The 19760-nt window shown below is 63.1% G+C and overlaps 1 protein-coding gene across 1 annotated transcript; it reads right to left on the bottom strand.

The window, feature by feature from the left end:
* Positions 1-567: 567 nt before the first annotated feature.
* Positions 568-5028, bottom strand: LOC144279976 (B-cell receptor CD22-like). Its single transcript, XM_077841679.1, has 6 exons — positions 4956-5028; positions 4416-4796; positions 3493-3786; positions 2329-2601; positions 1091-1387; positions 568-812 (listed from the first exon to the last, which is right to left on the bottom strand). The coding sequence occupies exons 1-6, from the start codon at positions 5026-5028 to the stop codon at positions 568-570; spliced, it is 1563 nt and encodes a 520-aa protein (XP_077697805.1).
* Positions 5029-19760: the final 14732 nt, after the last annotated feature.

Below are 19760 nucleotides of genomic sequence, written 5' to 3'. Positions count from 1 at the left end.
GGCAGGGGACTGGGGTGCGGGACAGGGTGAGGGATGTGGGCTGTGGGGGGGGGAGTTTGGAGGGAGGAGGGGGCTCCAGGTTGGAGGAGGGGGTTGGGGTGCAGGGTGCAGGCTCTGGGAGGGAGTTTGGGTGCGGGAGGGGGCTCAGGACTGGGGCAGGAGGTTGGGGTGCGGGAGGGGGTGAGGGGTGTAGGAGGGGGCTCAGGGCTGGGGAAGGGGTCCAGGTGCAGGAGGGGGGTGAGGGCTCAACCGGGAGGCGCTTACCCAGGGTGGCACCCAGACAGTGGTGCACCGGGGCTAAGGCAGGGCTGGCTCCACGCCGCTCCTGGAAGTGGCCGGCACATCCCAGCAGCCCCTGGGGGGCAGGTGGGGGGCTCCATGCGCTTCCTGTGCCCGCAAGCACTGCCCCCGCAGCTCCCATTGGCCCCAGTTCCCGGCCAATGGGAGCTGTGTAGTCGGCGCTTGGGGAGGGAGCAGTGCACAGAGACACCCCCCCGCCAGGAGCCGCAGGGGCGTGTGGGCCACCACTGGGAGCGGCGTGGGGCCAGGGCCGGCAAGGAGCCTGCCTTAGCCCTGCTGCACCGCCGGACTTTTAGTGCCTAAACTCTCCCGGTTTGGCTGCAGCAGCCTCCGGGAGATGGAGCCCGATCCCGGGAGACGCCCGGCCAAAGCGGGACGGTTGGCAATAACAAGGTTCCCTCTCGTTTTCCCCACCCGCGTGCAGAGTGAATGTTGTGACGTGCACCAGTATGGAGGAGACGTGCGACACGACCCTGTGTGCCCCGTCACCTCCATATCGGGGCCAAAGTCACCTGGCGGGGGTGGGGCTGAGGGGTTCGGCGTGTGGGAGGGGCTCAGGGCTGGGGCAGAGGGTTGGGGGGTGAGGGCTCTGGGGTGGGGCCAGGGATGAGGGGCTTGGGGGGCATGCTGCCCCGAGGCTACAGCGGCCCTGAGCACCTGCCCGGCGAGCAGCTTAGAGGGAACTCCGGCTGGCAACCCGAGGTGCGGCCGGCACCCGGGTCGGGGCGTGTACATGAGCAGTTACGGTACCAGGGGGCCCCATGCCCAGCCCCCCGCCGGCCCCCGGTACCTGCGGGCACAACGGGCAGCGCGGCCTGGCTCTGCCCATGGGCGTTTTTGGCAGCGCAGGACACGTTGGCCAGGGCCCCGGCCGGGCCCCGCAGCTCCCCGCTCACGAGGGGGCCCCGCGCCCACGAAGTCGCCCGCAGCTCTGGGCCCTCGAAGTCCCCGGGTAGGGTGCGGTTGGGCAGGTGCCACTCGAGGCGGGGAGGGGGGTTCCCCTCGGCCGCGCAGTGACACGTGGCCTCCCCCCCGGGCCCGCTGCCCCGCACCGTGCAGTTCCCCCACGGCAGCAGCTCCGGCGGGTCTGCAACGGGACACAGGACGTGTGGGGCACCGAGCCCAGATCTCCCGGCCGCCCCTGAGCCAGCCAGTGCCCCGCCCAGGGGCCGGATCGGGGCCAGCGCCCCCTAGAGGGGAACAGCCCTGTGCCCCATTCCCTGCCACCCAAGCCTTGGGGTTGATTGGGGGCCAGCACCTTCCAGAGGGGAAAAGCCCCGTGCCCCATTTCCTGCAACCCTTAGCCAGCCTCCCAACCTGGGGCCGGCACCGGCTAGAGGGGAAAGACCCCGTAGCCCCTTCCGCACCCCCCGATCCAGCCAGTCCCCTGTCCCAGGAATGGATCGGGTCCTGTGCCCCCTAGAATGGAAAGGACCCGTGTCTCATTCCCCACCCCACTGAGCCTGCCCCCGCCCTGTGCCCGGATCGGGGCCGGCGCCCCCTAGAGGGGAAAGGACCGTGCCTCATTCCCCACCCCACTGAGCCCACCCCCACCCTGTGCCCGGATCGGGGCTGGCGCCCCCTAGAGGGGAAAGGACCTGTGCCTCATTCCCCACCCCACTGAGCCCACCCCCGCCCTGTGCCCGGATCGGGGCCGGCGCCCCCTAGGGGGGAAAGGACCCGTGCCTCATTCCCCACCCCACTGAGCCCGACCCCGCCTTGTGCCCGGATCGGGGCCGGCGCCCCCTAGGGGGGAAAGGACCCATTCCTCATTCCCCACCCCACTGAGCCCGCCCCCGCCCTGTGCCCGGATCGGGGCCGGCGCCCCCTAGAGGGGAAAGGACCCATTCCTCATTCCCCACCCCACTGAGCCCGCCCCCGCCCTGTGCCCGGATCGGGGCCGGCGCCCCCTAGAGGGGAAAGGACCGGTGCCTCATTCCCCATCCCACTGAGCCCGCCCCCGCCCTGTGCCCTGATCGGGGCCGGCAGCCCTAGGGGGCAGGGCCCCGCGTCCCGCTGCCCCCTCACACTCCACGTCGAGGTGCGCGGCGGGCGAGTCCTCCCCCAGGCCGATCTCGTTCTCGGCGGCGCAGCGGTAGGGCCCCGAGTGGCGCCCCACGGCCGGCACCGTCACCTCGGGGCCCCGGCCCAGCCCGGGCAGCAGGGCCCGGCGCGGCCCCTGGAACCAGCGGTACTCGGTGGCCGGAGGGTGGCTCTGGCTGGTGCATCGCAGGGTGACGCTGTCGCCTTCCTTCAGCCGGGCCGGCCCCACCACAGCCACGGCCGCGCCCCGCGGGCGATCTGGGGGGAGGGGGCACATTGGGGGGAGCCTGCCCCCACCAGCCACCCCGAGAGCCCAGAGCTCCTCCCGCCTCCGGCCTTCCCCGCAGCACCCCACCAGTCCTCTGGGCCAGCCCCCACCGCGAGGGGAGAGCCCCCACCCCGCCCCCTGCAGCACGGCGCCCCCTACAAACCCCCCACCCTGCCCCCTGCACCACAGAACCCCCTGCTGACCCCCACCCTGCCCGCTGCACCACAGAACCCCCTGCTGACCCCCCTCCCTGCCCCCTGCACCACAGCGCCCCCTGCTGACCCCCCACCCTGCCCCCTGCACCACAGCGCCCCCTACTCACCCCCTGCCCCCTGCACCACAGCACCCCCTGCTGATCCCCTGCCCTGCACCACAGCGCCCCCTGCTGACCCCCCACCCTGCCCCCTGCACCACAGCGCCCCCTGCTGACCCCCTGCCCCCTGCACCACAGCGCCCCCTGCTGACCCCCCGCCCTGCCCCCTGCACCACAGCGCCCCCTACTCACCCCCTGCCCCCTGCACCACAGCACCCCCTGCTGATCCCCTGCCCTGCACCACAGCGCCCCCTGCTGACCCCCCACCCTGCCCCCTGCACCACAGCGCCCCCTGCTGATCCCCTGCCCTGCACCACAGCGCCCCCTGCTGACCCCCCGCCCTGCCCCCTGCACCACAGAACCCCCTGCTGACCCCCCGCCCTGCCCCCTGCACCACAGCGCCCCCTACTAACCCCCTGCCCCCTGCACCACAGCACCCCCTGCTGACCCCCCGCCCTGCCCCCTGCACCAAAGCGGCCCCTGCTGCCCCCTGCACCACAGCGCCCCCAGTGGCTCCCCGCCCGCACCGCCCCCTGCAGCACGGCGCCCCCTAGCGCCTCTCACTCACACTTGACCTGCAGGTACAGCCCGTTGCGGGCCTGCTGCTGGTTGGGGAAGGTGGCCGTGCACTGCAGGAGCCGCCCGTGGTCCTTGTACGAGGGGGTGTAGCTCAGCTCCGACTCCGCCCGCCAGCCGCCCCCCGCCAGCCGCTCGTGCCTGGTCGTGGCTTTGCCCCCCCCGGGGCTCCAGCCCAGGCTGGGAGGGGCCGAGGGGCAGGTGTGGCGGACGGAGCAGGTGATGGTGGCTTGGTCGCCCTCGATCAGCACCCCGGGGTCGCTCAGCATCAGCGGGTCTGGAGTGTCTGGGGGAGACAGACGGGGAGGGTGTTACAGACGGCAGCGAGCGATCGCCCTCAGATTCAGCCACCTCTGGGGTGGGTCACAGGGGCTGTTTCTACAGGGGCGCCTCGCCCGGCACCAAGATGCAGCCGTCTCTGGGGTGGGGCAGCTGTTTATACAAGGATCCCTCACCAGTGCTGAGATGCAGCTGCCTCTGGGGTGGGGGTGCAGGGACTGGGTTCTCCCCCTGGCTCTGGGAGGGGAGTGGGGTCTAGTGGTTAGAGCAGGGAGCGTTGCTGAGGTCTGTGCTTTTAATGGCTGGTAACGGAGGAAGCAGTTTGAGGGGGAAGGGCTGGGCCCAGCCTGGGGCAGGGGGAGGAAGTGGGGCTCTGGGGGGCTGTGCAGGGAGCTCTGTGTTTTTCCTTGGTGTGGTGTCTGCTCTGGTCCCCACTAGCCACCTGGCAACGAGCCCTCCCCCAGCTCTGCCGGTGCCCCTCGCCCAGCATTGAGATATAGGGAGGGGCGGCTCTTTATACAGGCATCCTGCTATGCGACTGTCTCTGGGGTGGAACCCTCTGCTGCCTGCCTCCCTTTGGCCGCATCTTTGTGCCCCGGGGGGCTGCCCTGTGCGAGGTGGGGGGTGTCCAGTTACCTGCCACCTCCACCCGGACTGTGACGTCGTAGAAGCGATGCCTGACGGAGTCGGGGTTGATCCAGACGTAGTAGCTCATAGCGTCCTCACTCTGCACGGGGCTTATGCTCAGGGTGCAGTTCCCCATCTCCGGATCCCCCAGCAGCTGAGTCCGGGCCTGGTACTCGGCCAGCACGCTGGCCATATCCTGGCTGTTATAGATCTCGGGGTAGCCCCGGCTCCGGTACTGGTACCAGACCACGCTGAATGGACCGCCCAGGGACTCACGGGAGCCGGGGTAGGTGAACGAGCAGGGGATGACCACACAGGAACCCTTCAGAGCCCGGATGGTCCCAGGGAGCGAGGATCTCCAAGAGCCAGAGGCATGGCTGTAATACAAAGCTGGAAAGACAGAATGTAGCGCTGAGATGCAGCCACCTCTGGGGCGGGGCAGGTGGGGAACAGCCACACATAACGCCACACAGGTATGGCTCTCCTGGGGCCGAGAGGCAGCCACCTCTGGGGCAGGGCAGTTGGGGAACAGGGATGGCCGCGACTTACCTTCCAGCAGGGCCAGCAGGAGGTGCTGCCACGTGAGGCTCACAGCGTGACGGGCCTGGGGGGATCCAGCCATGTCGGGGGGATTCAATTCGGACCCCAAGTGTCCGTCCCCTCCCCCTCTCTGCTCCGCAATGCGAGGTCAGTTGTGAAAGCTGGGGCTGGAGAGAGAGCCGTGGGTTATAAGTGGAACTGATCTAGCCTGCATCGAGGCCAGCGCCCCCCCACCCCGCAACTGGGAAAGGCCCCAGGCCCCATTCTCCACCCCCGAGCCAGCCAGTCCCCACCCTGGGACCAGATTGGGGCTGTGCCGCCTACGGGGGGCCCCGTATCTCACTCACCCCAGGACTCGCTCTCCCTTTGCTGTCTCTCCGCCCGGGGCAGTCGCAGCCCAAAGCCCTTTGGCTTCCTTAGGAAAACCCGCAGCTCGTGTTGCTGGAGCCAATCCTGGCTGGGAAACTGGGGTAGGGGGTCACCCCGCCCCGCATCACCCGTCCAGCTCCTCCCCTAGGAGAGACCCCGCCCCCACCCCAGGGAGCTGCTCACTCCCCTCCATCCCCTGCCCCTCCCATCTACAGCAGGGAAACTGAGGCAGCAGCAGAGCTCAAAATAGAGCCAGGACTCCTGGGTTCTCTCCCTGGCTTTAGGAGGGGAGTGGGGTCTAGTGGTTAGAGCAGGGGCGGGGGGGTCATCAGCAGCTGGGCACGGGCTGAGCAGACACAGACGGAGGTCACATGACCCAGCACAGTCCCCGTCCCCAACCACCCAGCTGCTGGCCGCTTGCCCAGGCCTGGCTCAGGGGAACTCCCGGCCTCTGCATGGACCCAGGCGTCCCTCCCCCATGCACCCCATCTCCCTCCCATATCTCCCCATCCAGTCGCAGCCCATCTCCCTCCCCCCACCCATCTATCCCCACCCACTCCCTCTCCCTACCCCCACCCACCCCATCTCCCTACCTCCTCCCACCCTATCTATTCCTCCATCCCCCATACACCCCTCTATCTATCCATCCACACCTCTAATTATCTACCACTATCCATCCCCCCCACCCCCATCTAGCTATCTATCCCCCCCGCCCCCCCTCACCCAGCTCTGGACTCCCATACCTCTCTCAGGGCCCAGTCACAGGCTCCTGGTCAGTTTCACTTTCCTGTAGCAATTTCTGGTCAGTTTCACTCTCGCCTCCTTGGCCTCCCCTTACCCCATCTGGGCCCGATTTCCCGCCCCCCACCCCCTGCCCCCCGGCTCAGGGTGGCTGATGCTGTGAAGGGGAGTGATGGCGGGGGTCAGTCCTTCAGGGTCTCAGCCAAACCCAGAGGAGGGGGATAGCCAGGACTCCTGGGTTCTTGCCCTGGTTCTGGGGGAGGGAAGAGGGTCCAGGGGTTAGCGCAGGGAGGCTGGGACCCAGGACTCCTGGGTTCTACCCCTGGCTCTGGGCGAGGGGGTTCTGTGGGACACACCCCACCCTTCCTTCCATTTCTCGTCCCTTCACCCCCATATCCCCCCTTCACCCCCAACTTGCTGCGCTGGGAATTCCCGAGACCCCCTCACCAGGCAGGGACGGCGTCCGGCCGGACCCCAGCGCCCCTGGAGCTGGCCCAAGCCTGGCTCTCGCTGTCTTCCTCTTGCCCTCGTTTTCTCTCCGTCCGCTCTGCGCTCCGGCCAACTATAAATAATTGCTTCTCTGTCGCCCTGGGGCCCGGCTGAATCTGTGAAGCCGCAGCTTCCACCCCCGCCCCTTCCCCACATCTGCCCTGGCACATGCCGTGGAGGGGCATCGGGGGGGGGGGGGACGGACACTCAGGGGCACCCACCCCATACACAGCCCACTAGCCCCTGGGTGACCTTTGGGCCGGCATTGCTGGAATGGAGCAGGAGAGAGACAGAGTGTGAGTGTGTGTCCATGTCTGTGTCCCCTCCCCTGCCCCAGCAGGCCAGGCAGAGCGTGTGTGTGTGAGAGAGAGAGAGAGAGACATGCTGCGGGTGTGTTTGTGACACTGGGCTGGTGTGACTCCGTGGGGGGCGGGTCACACAAGGACACATTCATAGGGATTCAATGGCCACCACTTGGAACGGTCCCCAGGCACCGATAGGGCGACAGATTAACACACACGCAAATTAGGTTGAACAGTTAGAGCTACAAAGGGAACAGAGAGCGGGAAGAGGTCAGGAGTGAGGGGCACCGGCAGAGCTGGGGGGAGCCCAGGGCTGGGCTGGCAGGGGGCTGCGGGTCGGGAGTGAGGGGCACCGGCAGAGCTGGGGGAGGGCTCGTTGCCAGGTGGCTAGTGGGGACCAGAGCAGACACCACACCAAGGAAAAACACAGAGCTCCCTGCACAGCCCCCCAGAACCCCACTTCCTCCCCCTGCCCCAGGCTGGGCCCAGCCCTTCCCCCTCAAACTGCTTCCCCTGTTACCAGCTATTAAAAGCACAGACCTCAGCCACACTTCCTGCTCTAACCACTAGACCCCACTCCCCTCCCAGAGCCAGGGGGAGAACCCAGGAGTCCTGGCTCCGAGACCCTTCCCCCCCCACCACTAGACCCCACTCCCCTCCCAGAGCTGGGGAGAGAACCCAGGAGTCCTGGCTCCCAGCCCCCTGCTCTCACCCAGGGAGGGAGGGGCTATTACCCAGCAAGGCCTTTGCTGATTGTGGTTAATGATTGTGTCAAAGGTTGCTCAGGAGAGAGGTGACATCCCTGCCGGGCCGGGAACAGCAGGGCTCAGGGACTGTGCAGACCCAGCTAGGGAACAGCTGGACCCAGGTAGGACCCACACCACTGCCCGGATGTGGGATGGGGTCTAGTGGTTAGAGCAGAGGGGGTTGGGAGGGGGCCTGGACTCCTGGGTTCTATCCCAGCTCAGGGGAAAGTGGGGGTCTAGTGGGTTAGAACGGGGGTGGGGCTGGGAGTTCAGGCCCCATGGCCCAGATCCAGCCCTCACCTTGTCTGCTGGCAAGGGGGTGGTTAGCTCCCGTGTGTGTGTGTGTGGTGGGGGGGTCCTTCTCCCTGGGACAGGGCTGAGACTGGACACACTCAGTTCACAGGCAGGGCCATGACACTGAAGGAGCCCAGAGAGAATCCCCCACTGGGGCTGGATCAGAGCTGGCGCCCCTGAGAGGCGAAAGGCCCCGTGCCCCATTCCCTGCCCCCCCACCCAGCAGCCACACCACCCCCATCTCAGTTACTGGAGGGCTGTATTAGTGGAATGAAGGTCAAGTTGTCAGCTCCTTGGAGGAGTGGAGATAAGACGCCCCGCCCTCCCCACATCACCATCCCCCGCCCCCCCCCGTATCCACCCCTTCACTGCCCCATTCCCTGCTCACTGAATAAGGGTCACAGGCCACCTGAGCTGCCAAGCCGGGATCAGCTGGGTGGGTGACTGGATGGGAGACCAGCTGCAGAGTCGGGGGCTCTCCCCCAGCGGTCAGGGCTGGCCCCAATGGTGCTAGGGGGCACTATGCTGCAGGGTGGGGCTCAGGACGGGGCGCTCGCCCCTCCAATTTAGACTATGAATAGCATTTTCCTGGCTCTGGGAGGGGAGTGGGGGCTTCCCTGGTCCTTCTCGCATGAACAGAGAGCAACAATACCCGAAGTCCAAAGGTGCAAACAATTTGATGTTTATTGGGGTGAACTTCCAGCAAGCATGATTCCAGTTTCCTTCCTTAGTATCCTCCTTCCCAGCTCTGACACCACAGAGCCTTACACCTGTGTCCCTGTTCCCATTCCTACCCTTAGCTAAACATGATTCCAACTTCCTTACTCCCATTCCCTGTTCCCATTTCCCCCTTTAGCAAAACATGATTCCAATTTTCTTACCCCCATTCCCTGTTCCCATCTCACACACCCACATGCCCACCCCCACCCACACCCACACCCACACCCAGTCACTTCCTCATTGACTACAGATTATATAGTAAAACTTGACTTCTGCTTAGCTATACCTTAACCAATCATTTTCCTGAAATTTAACTAACCAATCCTAACATATTGTAACATGATTATGTAACCAATTATATCCCACCACCTCAATTAGTTTACACCCAGCAAAATTAATTATACAGCAGACAGGAACAATCACAGAACCAGACAGAGATTATACAGACAAACAACAGCAAAGTGGGAACTATAATGACAAAACAATACAGAAGTGAGGATTTCACATCCCAGCTATTGATAAGTGAGTTCTTGCCAGACAGGATGCTATCAAACTAAGTTTCCTTTTACATTGTCTAGGCACTTCCCTTTCTCTGGAGGTGATAGGAACTATCCTGTCCTGATAGTGCCTAACAGCCCAATAGCACCTTATTTCAGTGTGACTAGTTTGGAATGTGAGGATGTGACCGGTCGCTTCCCAGCTTATGGCTGCCTCTGCTGCTTAGCCACAGGCCTGAGCCTAAGCACAGGGCCACAAACTGTCACAGTAAGAGAAGGCCCTTACACTGGCAGACAGTGGTTTTGATTCTTTCTTTTATACCTCTATCACTAGCCAAGTGATAAGAATACACCTCAATTCTTAGAGTATAGGCCTTTACAGACAGGCCTGAATATCTATATCCTAACAGTGGTCAGAGCAGGGGGGCTGGGAGCCAGGAGTCCTGGGTTCTCTCCCTGGCTCTGGGAGGGGAGTGGGCGCTAGTGGTCAGACCAGGGGCGGCTGGGAGCCAGGAGTCCTGGGTTCTCTCCCTGGCTCTGGGAGGGGAGTGGGGGCTAGTGGTCAGAGCAGGGGGGCTGGGAGCCAGGAGTCCTGGGCTCTCTCCCTGGCTCTGGGAGGGGAGTGGGGGCTAGTGGTCAGAGCAGGGGGGCTGGGAGCCAGGAGTCCTGGGCTCTCTCCCTGGCTCTGGGAGGGGAGTGGGGGCTAGTGGTCAGAGCAGGGGCGGCTGGGAGACACGACCCCTGGGTTCTCTCTCCATCTCTCCCCAACAGATGCCTGCCCCCCAGCATTTCGCCCAGCTGATCCAGCAGCACCGGGAGCCCCTGCTCCGCTGGCTCCAGGGGAGCCCCCAGCCCCTGCTGCGTCGGCTCCACGACAGGGAGGCGCTGAGCCAGGCGGAGTACTTCGCCTTGCTGGAGACGGCCCCTCAGGCCAACCAGGTCATTGCGCTGCTCGAGTGGGTCAGCCAGGGGGCCGAGCGGAGCCGGTGCTTCCTGGAGGCGCTGCGGGAGCTGCAGGAGGAATATGGTGCCGAGCTTCAGCAATGGCTGGAGGAGAAGTACCCTGAGAAAAGGAGACCATGGCCTCCACTGCAGCCAGGTACGGCCCCCCCCTCCCAGGGGGTGCCAGTTCCCACCCAGCCCAGGGCGGGGTGCTGCCTGGCTCGGGGGACACACGGGGCCTGTCCCCCCCAGGGGGCGCCAGATCCCACCCAGCCCGGGGCGGGGCACTGCCTGGCTTGCGGGGGGAGAGGCACGGGGGGCTGGATCTGAAATTTGGGGGAAATCACAGGAACGCCGAAACGTTCCGCCTCACGTCAGCCTTGACGGGGCACGGACTCCATCGCTGTGTCCTGGTGTCTTTCCCGTCCCTTCCTCCAGCTTCCGCCTTCAACCATCCCTCCGTCTACCCGGCTTTCTTTGATAGCCATCCACCTGGCCAGCCGTGTTTTTATGTCCCTCCAACCTGCCGTCCCTACAGACTGTTTGATATCCATCATTCTTCCATCCTTCTGTGCCCAGCCAGCCTTGTCATCCACCCAGCCCTTCTCTTTTTCCATCCACCCATCTGTCTCTATTTCCACCCACCCACCCACCCATCCAACCTTCCACCCATCCAACTTTCCATCCATCCTTCTTTTACAGCTACCCATACATACCCATACACACAATCCAATACATCCATCTCTATATCCATCCATCCACCCACCCATGCAGCCTTGCACCCAGCTATCCATTCGTCACAGGGTTCTCTACTCACCCCGGAGCGCCTCCTCCTGGCCGCTTGGAGGATTAGCGCTTTCCAGGTCCGATGCCCCTTCTGCCGTGGGTAGCGCACCCTGCTATCTCTCTCTCTCAGACTCCAGGTGCTCTCCCTGCACAGCTCGGCCCTCTGGCCAGGGCACTCGGGGATTTCCCCCTTCCAGGGCATCAAAATCTTTCCACAGTAGCTGTCTCCAGCTGTCTTCTCAGTCCCTGCCCAGGTGGCACCACTTCCCCGGGCCTGGCCTCTATTCCCGTTCCAGCCCAGCAACCTTCTGATCCACAGCCAAGGTCTGCCCCATCTCAAACCTCGCTGCCCTTTACCTGCCCCTCTCTCCGGCTTCCTTCCTTCCCTCGCTAATGTCCAGACAGCGGCTGCAGATGCCTTCCCTGCAGCCCCCTTTGTTAGGGGGCTTATTCCTTCACCCACTTACTTCCCTGGTCCTTCTCACATGAACAGAGAACAACAATACCCAAAGTCCAAAGGTGCAAACAATTTGATGTTTATTGGGGTGAACTTCCAGCAAACATGATTCCAGTTTCCTTCCTTAGTGTCCCCCTTCCCAGCTCTGACACCACAGAGCCTTACACCTGTGTCCCTGTTCCCATTTCGCCCCCCTTAGCAAAACCTGATTCCAATTTCCTCACCCCCATTCCCTGTTCCCATTTCCCCCTTTAGCAAAACATGATTCCAATTTCCTCACCCCCATTCCTTGTTCCCATTTCCCCCTTTAGCAAAACATGATTCCAATTTTCTTACCCCCATTCCCTGTTCCCATCTCCCCCACCCACACACCCCTCCACTTCCTGATTGACTGCAGACTATATAGTAAAACTTGAGTTTGGCTTAGCTATACCTTAACCAGTCATTTTCCTGAAATTTAAGGAACCAATCCTAACGTATTGTTACATGATTATGTAACCGATGATATCCCACCACCTTAATTAATTTACACCCAGCAAAATTAATTATACAGCAGACAGAAACAATCACAGAACCAGACAGAGATTATACAGACAAACAATGGGGAAATGGGGCCGACAGTGACAGAACACCGAAATGAGGATTTCACACCCCAGCTATTGAGAAGTGAGTTCTTGCCAGACAGGATGCTATCAAACTAAGTTGCCTTTTACATCTTCTAGGCACTTCCCTTTCTCTGGAGGGGATCGGCACTATCAGGACAGGATTGTATCCTAACAGCCCAATAGCACCTTCTTTCAATGGGACTAGTTTGGGATGTGAGGAGGTGACCGGTCGCTTCCCAGCTTATGGCTGCCCCTGCTGCTTAGCCACAGGCCTTAGCCTAAGAACAGGGCCTCAGACTGTCACAGTATGAACAGGCCCTTACACCGGCAGCCAGCGATTTTGAGTCTTTCTTTTATACCTCTAGAACTAGCTAAGTGATAAGAATACACCTAAATTCTTAGAGTATCGGCATTTACAGACAGGCCTGAATATCTATATCCTAACACCCTTCTGCTGCCAGCTTCCTGGCTTTATCCCACCCCGCCTGTTCCCGCTCACCAGGCTCCATTACCAGTCAGGGGTTACTTTGGCACCCAGTTCCCCTCAGCTGTGGCCTACCCGGTTACCTGGCCCCTTCTCAGCCTCATCCCATCTCCTTTATAGCTATCCCTCCACACATCCAACCTTTCTCCCAGCTAACCACCCTTTTTATATCCATCCATCCCTTTTATATCCCTCCAGCCATGCATCCAACCTTCCATCCATCTATCCATCCAGCCTTCCACCCATGCAACCTTCCACCCATCCATCCATCTTCTTTATAGCCATCCCTCCACACATCCAACCTTCCATCCATCTACCCATCCAGCCTTCCATTCATCCAACCTTCCACCCATCCATCCGTCTTCTTTACGTCCATCCACCCGCACCTCCAGCCTTCCATCTGTCCATCTTTCTCTTGTATCTATTCATCCATTTGACTCTCCTTTTGATATCCATCCAGCCACACATCCAGCCACCTTTCTTTAAGATTCATACAGCCAACTCTCTCTTTTTATAGGCATCCACCCAACCAACCACTATTTTGATCCCCATCCATCTCTTTCGCAGACAATCCCAAACCTCCAAAATCCAACCACACATTCCTGAGGAAAATCCTGCGGAAAAACACCAAGAAATATGAGCCAACCCCAGAGCCGCCAGGTGAGACTCCCCCACCACCCCCACCCCACCAACAACACCTTATCAGTGAGGGATCATCAGCCCAAGACATAGGCTGGGAGGGGAGTGGGGTCTAGTGGATTAGAGCAGGGGGGGCTGGGAGCCAGGACTCCTGGGGTCTCTCCCCAGTTCTGAGGCCACAGCAGGATATCATGGAGGAGGTGTGGGCAGGGAGAGGCTTGGCACAGCCCAGCTCTGGGGCCCGGATCTGGTTCCTCCCCCCAAGCAAGAAGTACACTTGTCCCTTGTCCGACAGGTGGGGAGCGCACCGGGAACCTGAACTTCCGAAAGGCTCCGAGTGCCCCGCTGAAAGGTATGGAGTGAGGGCGCTGGGGAGGGAGATGAGAGGGAGGGTCAGGGTGTTGGGAGGAGGGGAGAGAGTTGGGGTGACAGAGGGGCCAGGGGAAGGGAGGGAAAGTTAGGGGGGAAGGGACAGAGGGGTTGGAGAGAGGGTTGGGGGCAGGGCCAGGGCTGGTGGGTCGGGTTAGGGGAGTTGGGAGAGGATCTTGGGGTTGGGGGCAAGGCAGGGGCAGAGATGGGGGTTGAGGGGAGGATTTGGGGGCAGAGATGGGGGAGTTGCAGAGGGATTGGGGGCAAAGATGGGGGTTGAGGGGGGCCTGGGGGAGTGGGGATTGGGGGGGAGAGATGGGGGAGTTGCAGAAGGACCAGGGGCTGGGAGGGCTGGAGGAGATGCGGGGCAGATCGAGGTGTGAGGGGCAGGTCCAGGGGGCAGGAGTGCAGACACATGACCCCGTCCCCCGCTTCTTCCCAGCTGTCCTGCAGCGCCACCGGGCCTCCCTGCTGCTGCACACCCAGCAGCTGTGCACTAACACCTGTGACGCCCGCTCCTGCAGCCCCCTCGAGATCCGCTACACCCCACTGCTGCTGCTGGACCACCCCGGCCCCGCCGCGCCCCCCGGGCACGAGCACCTGGCCCTGGCCGCCCGCCGCGCCCGCCTCCTCCCGCTCCATGCCCCCCGCCGGCTCCCCCTGCGCCACCTCCTGGCCCCGCTGCCCACCGAGACCCAGGCCCCCCGCCGGGTGGCCCTGAGCGGCGCCGCCGGCATCGGCAAGAGCGTGACCGTGCAGAAGATCCTGCACGACTGGGCTCTGGGCGCGGCTTTCCAGGGCCCCCTCTGTGCCTTGGATTTCTCCTGCCAGGAGCTCAGCCTGGTGCCCAGCCCTGTCACCCTGGAGGGGCTGATCTGCGCCAAGCGCCCCCACCTCCAGGAGGTGCTACCCGAGCTGCTGGCGCGGCCCGGGGACCTCCTCGTCCTCGTGGACGGCTTGGATGAATTCCGGCACCCGTTGGACGGCGGAACTGCCCGCCACCGGCCCGGCCACCCGGCCCACGTCAAGGAGCTGGTGCGGGGACTCATCGACGGGACCCTGCTGCCCGGGGCAGCCGTCGTGGTGACGTCCCGGCCGTGCCTGGCCCTCTCCGGCATCCCCTTTGATCGCCACTTGCTGATCCTCGGCTTTGACGAGGACCAGGTGGAGGACTACTTCCGCCGGTTCTTCCGGGATGCCGAGCGAGCCGCGGCCGTGCAGGGCTACATCTCCGGCCACCAAGGCTTAGCCGGGCTGTGTTTCATCCCCCTCTATTGCTTCATTTTGTGTACCGCCCTGGGGGAGTTCTTCCCTGCTCGCCAGGCGGCTGACCCCTCTCCACCCACCACCATCACTGAGGTCTATTGCTGCTATTTGACCACCATCCTGGGGCACAGCTGGTCTCCGGAGCCGGGCGCCGGGCAGCTGGTCCTGCGTCTGGGGCACCTGGCGTACGCCACCCTGTTGGCCGGGAAGATCCTCTTCACCCCGGCTGAGCTGCGGGAATTCGGATTCGACCCCCAAGACCTTCCGGGCACTTTCTTCAACCCCATCTTCTCCGGGGAAGACCAGCAGGTCTATTGCTTCTTCCACCTGACAGTGCAGGAGTTCCTGGCCGCGCTGTACTGCGTGGCTGCCCTGGATCCTGGTGCTGAGGACCTCATGCCCTGCCTGGATCTCTGGTGGGAGGGATCAGCTCAGCGGGACGGGGACCCGGAGCCCTCCTGGACGTCACCAGGCGAATCCAGTCTCCTCAACTCCACCCGGCAGCTCCTGAGGGGCCGCCAGTCTCGGTGGGACAATCTCCAGATGTTCGCCAGGTTCTTCATGGGGCTGCTGACCTCCAGGCTGGAGGGGAGGCTGGAGGGGTTGGCCGGAGGCTTCTCCGGAGACGTGCTGGGGCCCGTGGCCGACTGGCTGGGGAGGAAGCTCAGAGGAGACACCGAGCAGCGCCTGCTCTCGCTCCTGCACTGCGTGGCTGAGCTGCGCCAGGAGGGGGTGACGGGCCGGGTGGCCCGCGAGCTGGAGGACGTCAACCTCTTCAAGGTGACCCTCAACCCAGCCGACTGCGCCGCCCTGGCCTACGTGCTGGGGGCCTCGGAGCCCGGGCGGGTGAAGAACCTCAACCTGAGCTACAGCAACATGGGCATGGCCGGGCTGCGCAGGATCCGGGGGCTGCTGCACCGCTGCGAGACGCTGCAGTGAGTGCGGGGGTGGGTGTGCATGTGACACCCAGGACTCCTGGGTTCTATCCCCAGCTCTGGGAGGGGGCCTAGTGGTTAGAGCGGGGGGGCTGGGAGTCAGGACTCCTGGGTTCTCTCCCTGGCTGTGGGAGGGGTGTGGGGTCTAGTGGTTAGAGCAGGGGGGGCTGGGAGTCAGGACTCCTGGGTTCTCTCCCTGGCTGTGGGAGGGGTGTGGGGGTCTAATGGTTAGAACGGGGGGTGGCTGGAAGCCAGGACTCCTGGGTTCTTTCCCCAGCTCTGGGAGGGGAGGGGGCCTAGTGGTTAGAGCAGGGAGGCTGGGAGTCAGGACTCCTGGGTTCTTTCCCCAGCTCTGGGAGGGGAGGGGAGGGGGCCTAGTGGTTAGAGCAGGGAGGCTGGGAGTCAGGACTCCTGGGTTCTATCCCCAGCCCTGGGACGGGAGGGGGCCTAGCGGCTAGAGTGGGAGCCAGGACTCCTGGGTTCTGCCCCAGACTCCGGGAGCAGGGGTTACCCGGTGCTCCGGTCCCCTCTCACGCTGTCCACTCCTCCGCAGGCTGCGCTATAATTCTCTGGACAAGGAGGCAGCCGTCATCGAGGCCGAGGTGCTGAGATCCCCACAGTGCCAAGTGAAACGGCTGCTGTGAGTGACCCAGGGCGGAGGGCGGGCTGGCTCGGGGGCAATGGGGCATGGGACCTTTCCCCCCTAGGGGCTGCCAGCTCTGAACCAGCCCCAGCGTGGGGACTGGCTGGCTCAGGGGGGCAGGAAATGGGCTTTGGCCCCTCTAGCTCCATATGGGAATTGAGTTTGCCAGGTCTCAGCCCAGTTCCCAGCAGGAACAGGGACCATCTTCCCACCTCCGATACTAACCGACCCCTTTGCTGGCAGCCCAAAAGAGATGCCAAGGGCTGGCTGGGCTACGGGGAGCGAGCCCCCATCTCTGGGGCAGGGGGGCGGGACGCACCCAGAGTCATCGGGCTGGGGGGGATTTCTGAGCCCTCAGGTGGATCCTGTCACTCTGCTTCCCCGCAGCCTGTGCGGGAACTGTCTGGGCTCGGAGGGGGCGAGGCGGCTGTGGGAGGCCCTGAGGGAGAATCGCACCCTGGAGGAGCTGTACCTGGACATCACCAGCATCACTGACAGCGGCCTGGACAACATGCTACCCTGCCTCCTGGCCAACAGCACCCTCCGGCTCCTGACGTGAGTGCCTGCTGCTGTCCTGCAGGGGGCGCTGTGCTGTGCTCTCCCCTCCTGGTCCGGACTGGCCCCGATGCCCCTGGGCGGCGCTAGGGGGCGCTGTGCTGCAGGGGGTGGGATGGGGAATCTCCCCTGGCAGTCAGGGCTGGGCCCAATGCCCCAGGGCGGCGCTAGGGGGCGCTGTGTTGCAGGGGGAGGATAGCTCAGGGGTTTGAGCATTGGCCTGTTAAACCTAGGGTTGTGAGTTCAATCCTTGAGGGGGCCAATTAGGGATCTGGGGCAAAGATTGGGGATTGGTCCTGCTTTGAGCAGGGGGTTGGACTAGATGACCTCCTGAGGTCCCTTCCAACCCTGATATTCTATGATTTCAGGGGGTGGGCTGGGGAATCTCCCCTGGCCGTCAGTTCTGACCTTAATATTGCATCTCAGCCCCGGGTGAGGGTCCTTGTGTAAACAGCCTGCACGCCCCACCCCAGAGGTGGCTGCATTTCAGAGTTGAGTGAGGGATCCCTGTACAACCAGCCCTCGTGCCCCACCCCAGCAGCAGCCGAATCTCAGCGCCCAGTATATACAACGGCTCCATCCCTGCCAGCCCCTGGCGAGCAACCCCAATAAAAATCGGCCACTGCACCCCAGATGCAGCTGCATCTCTGCGATCCCCTGACTTTTGTCCCCCGCCCCTGGGCAGCGTCGTGGGGAACCGGCTGAGCGAGGCTGGGCAGCAGACGCTGTCGGAGCTGAGCCGTCGCAAGCCAGGCCTGAAGGTGATCAGCACGTTTGAGAGCGACATGGGCCTGCTCCAGGCCTACCTGGACTGGGTGGAAGAGATCAAGGCCGACCCCGACCAGATGGACGCCGTGAAGAACGCCGATGCCTTGCGCTGCATCGTCTCCGTCCTCCGGAACTTGGACGAAGCCAGGGCCAGCCCCGAGGCCCAGGCCCGAATCCGAGAGCTGAGGAGAGAGATCAGCACCCTCCTGGGGGAGAAGGAGTGAAAGGTGCTAGGAGCTGCAAGTCTCACTGCTAGGCTCCTTGCCGCCACCGGGGGGAGACACCCACTGAGACCCCCCGTGATGCCATCTGGGTAAAGCTGTAGGGTAACTAAGGTGTTTGGGGGAGCTGGAAACAGGACACGGGGTGTTTCCTCTCTAGGGGGTGTCGGCGCCCATCCAGCCCCACGTCAGGGGACGGGCTGGCTCAGGAGGGTGGGGAACGGGACTTTCCCCTCTCGGGGGCGCCGGCTCCCATCCGAACCCAGATTATTCCCATCTGAATGGCTGTGTGTAATGAACGGCGAGGTTCTCAGCTCCGTTCCCAGTAGGGCAGGGAGCCACATCACACTCCCACCCCACGGACATTAAGCATCCCCATTACCGCTAGCCCCAGCAGAGAGGCTGAGGGGTAGATACACCGTGGAGTCTGAACCCCCTTCTCCCTCATCTGCAGGGCATGGAGATAAACTGGCAGAGGGTGTGGGGCGGGATAGGAAGGGTCTGCCTGGGAATTTCACAGCAAGAACTGGGACAGAACCCAGCTGCCAGCGCCTGGGAGTTACGGAGAATCCCTCTCATTCTGAGCACTATAGGGGACATGACACACACTAGAACATATCTACTTCCCTGCCAAAGGGAGCAGTAGTGAGTACATCATCAGATCCATGGCTCCTCTGCTAATTTCAATATAAACTGGCTCCAGGATGGGAATGTTTTTATATAAATCCCCCTTAAAAAAGGGAGATATTGGTAAATATTGGAAATAAATAAATTTGTATTACTAGTCATTGTATGTACTGCTGTTGCCCCTCAGAGCTCGAGGCCTGGGGGCTGACGCCAATGCCCCAGCATGGCGCTAGGGGGTGCTGTTCTGCAGAGAGCAGGGCCGTGTGGGGGCTCTCCCCTGGCAGTCAGGGCTGGCTCCGATGCCCCTCGGCGGCTTATTAGGTGGTGCTATGGTGAAATATCGTCCCAGTTAGCTTAGGGAGTCTCTGGATGGATGGGGTAGAGGGTGACAGATCATCCCACCCCTAAATCCTGGGGTTGACCCAGTCTAGCCTGGCCCCCCTACTGCCCCCCATATTCCCTAGGAAGACCCTTCAAACTCCCCCAACGCCCTCTTCCCTAGCCCGATACCCCACAGCCTCTTGAACCATTCTCCCCACCCCATTCCCCATATTTGGGGAGTCCAATCCCAGTTCACCCCCAAACACCTGGCACCCCCTTCCCGGACAGCCTGGTGCCCCCTCCCTCTCTGCTGACCCAGAGACCTCAGGCTGGGGGTGTGTGGATGGAAAGGGGGCTCCGGGTGAGATTCCCATGTGGGGAACTGCCCCCACTTTTTGCTGCACGCTGGACCCTCCCTCCCCCCATTGCTGTGTATTAAGGGCCTAACCCCTGACCAGAGCTTGATCCTCTCCTCGGGGGTCCTGATCCTTTTCTCCACATGCTGGGGGCCTGATCCTGGCCTTTCCCTCCCCCACAGTGGGCTGCCCCCCCACAAACCAGATTAGCCCAGCCCCCCACTAATCCTGATAGGCAGCAACTGGCTGCTGGGCCAGCTCCCCCAGCCCAGGGTGGCCAGGCCAGGAGCAGCTGCCGGTGGGGCAGAGCCCACCCCCCATCTCCTATGCGCATTTGTGGGGGGGTGGGTCTGAGCTACCCTGGGGGGCCCAGCTGGCAGGAGAAGCTGCAGAGCTAGGAGCCTCTCGCCCCATCTCGCTAAGCCCCGCCCCAAATAGGCATAGGCCCACCCACATCCCATTAAGCCCCTCCCCAGGGAACTATGGTTCTCTACCATCTATGTCACCGCCCCCCCTCCCCCAGTTATTTTCAGGTCCCGCCCCTCGCGCTCCAAGGCCACGCCCCTCTCCTAAGAAGCTCCGCCCTAGCTCCTGCAGCCTTTCTCCAGGCCCCGCCCCATCTCGTCACAAGCTCCGCCCTTCCCCCTTCTAGGCCACGCCCCACCGCGTGGCGCCGCGCGGT

This window comes from Eretmochelys imbricata, chromosome 24 (assembly GCF_965152235.1).
Source record: "Eretmochelys imbricata isolate rEreImb1 chromosome 24, rEreImb1.hap1, whole genome shotgun sequence".
In the NCBI taxonomy this organism is placed as follows: Eukaryota; Metazoa; Chordata; order Testudines; family Cheloniidae; genus Eretmochelys; species Eretmochelys imbricata.
This window is presented reverse-complemented; position numbering and strand designations above follow the sequence as displayed.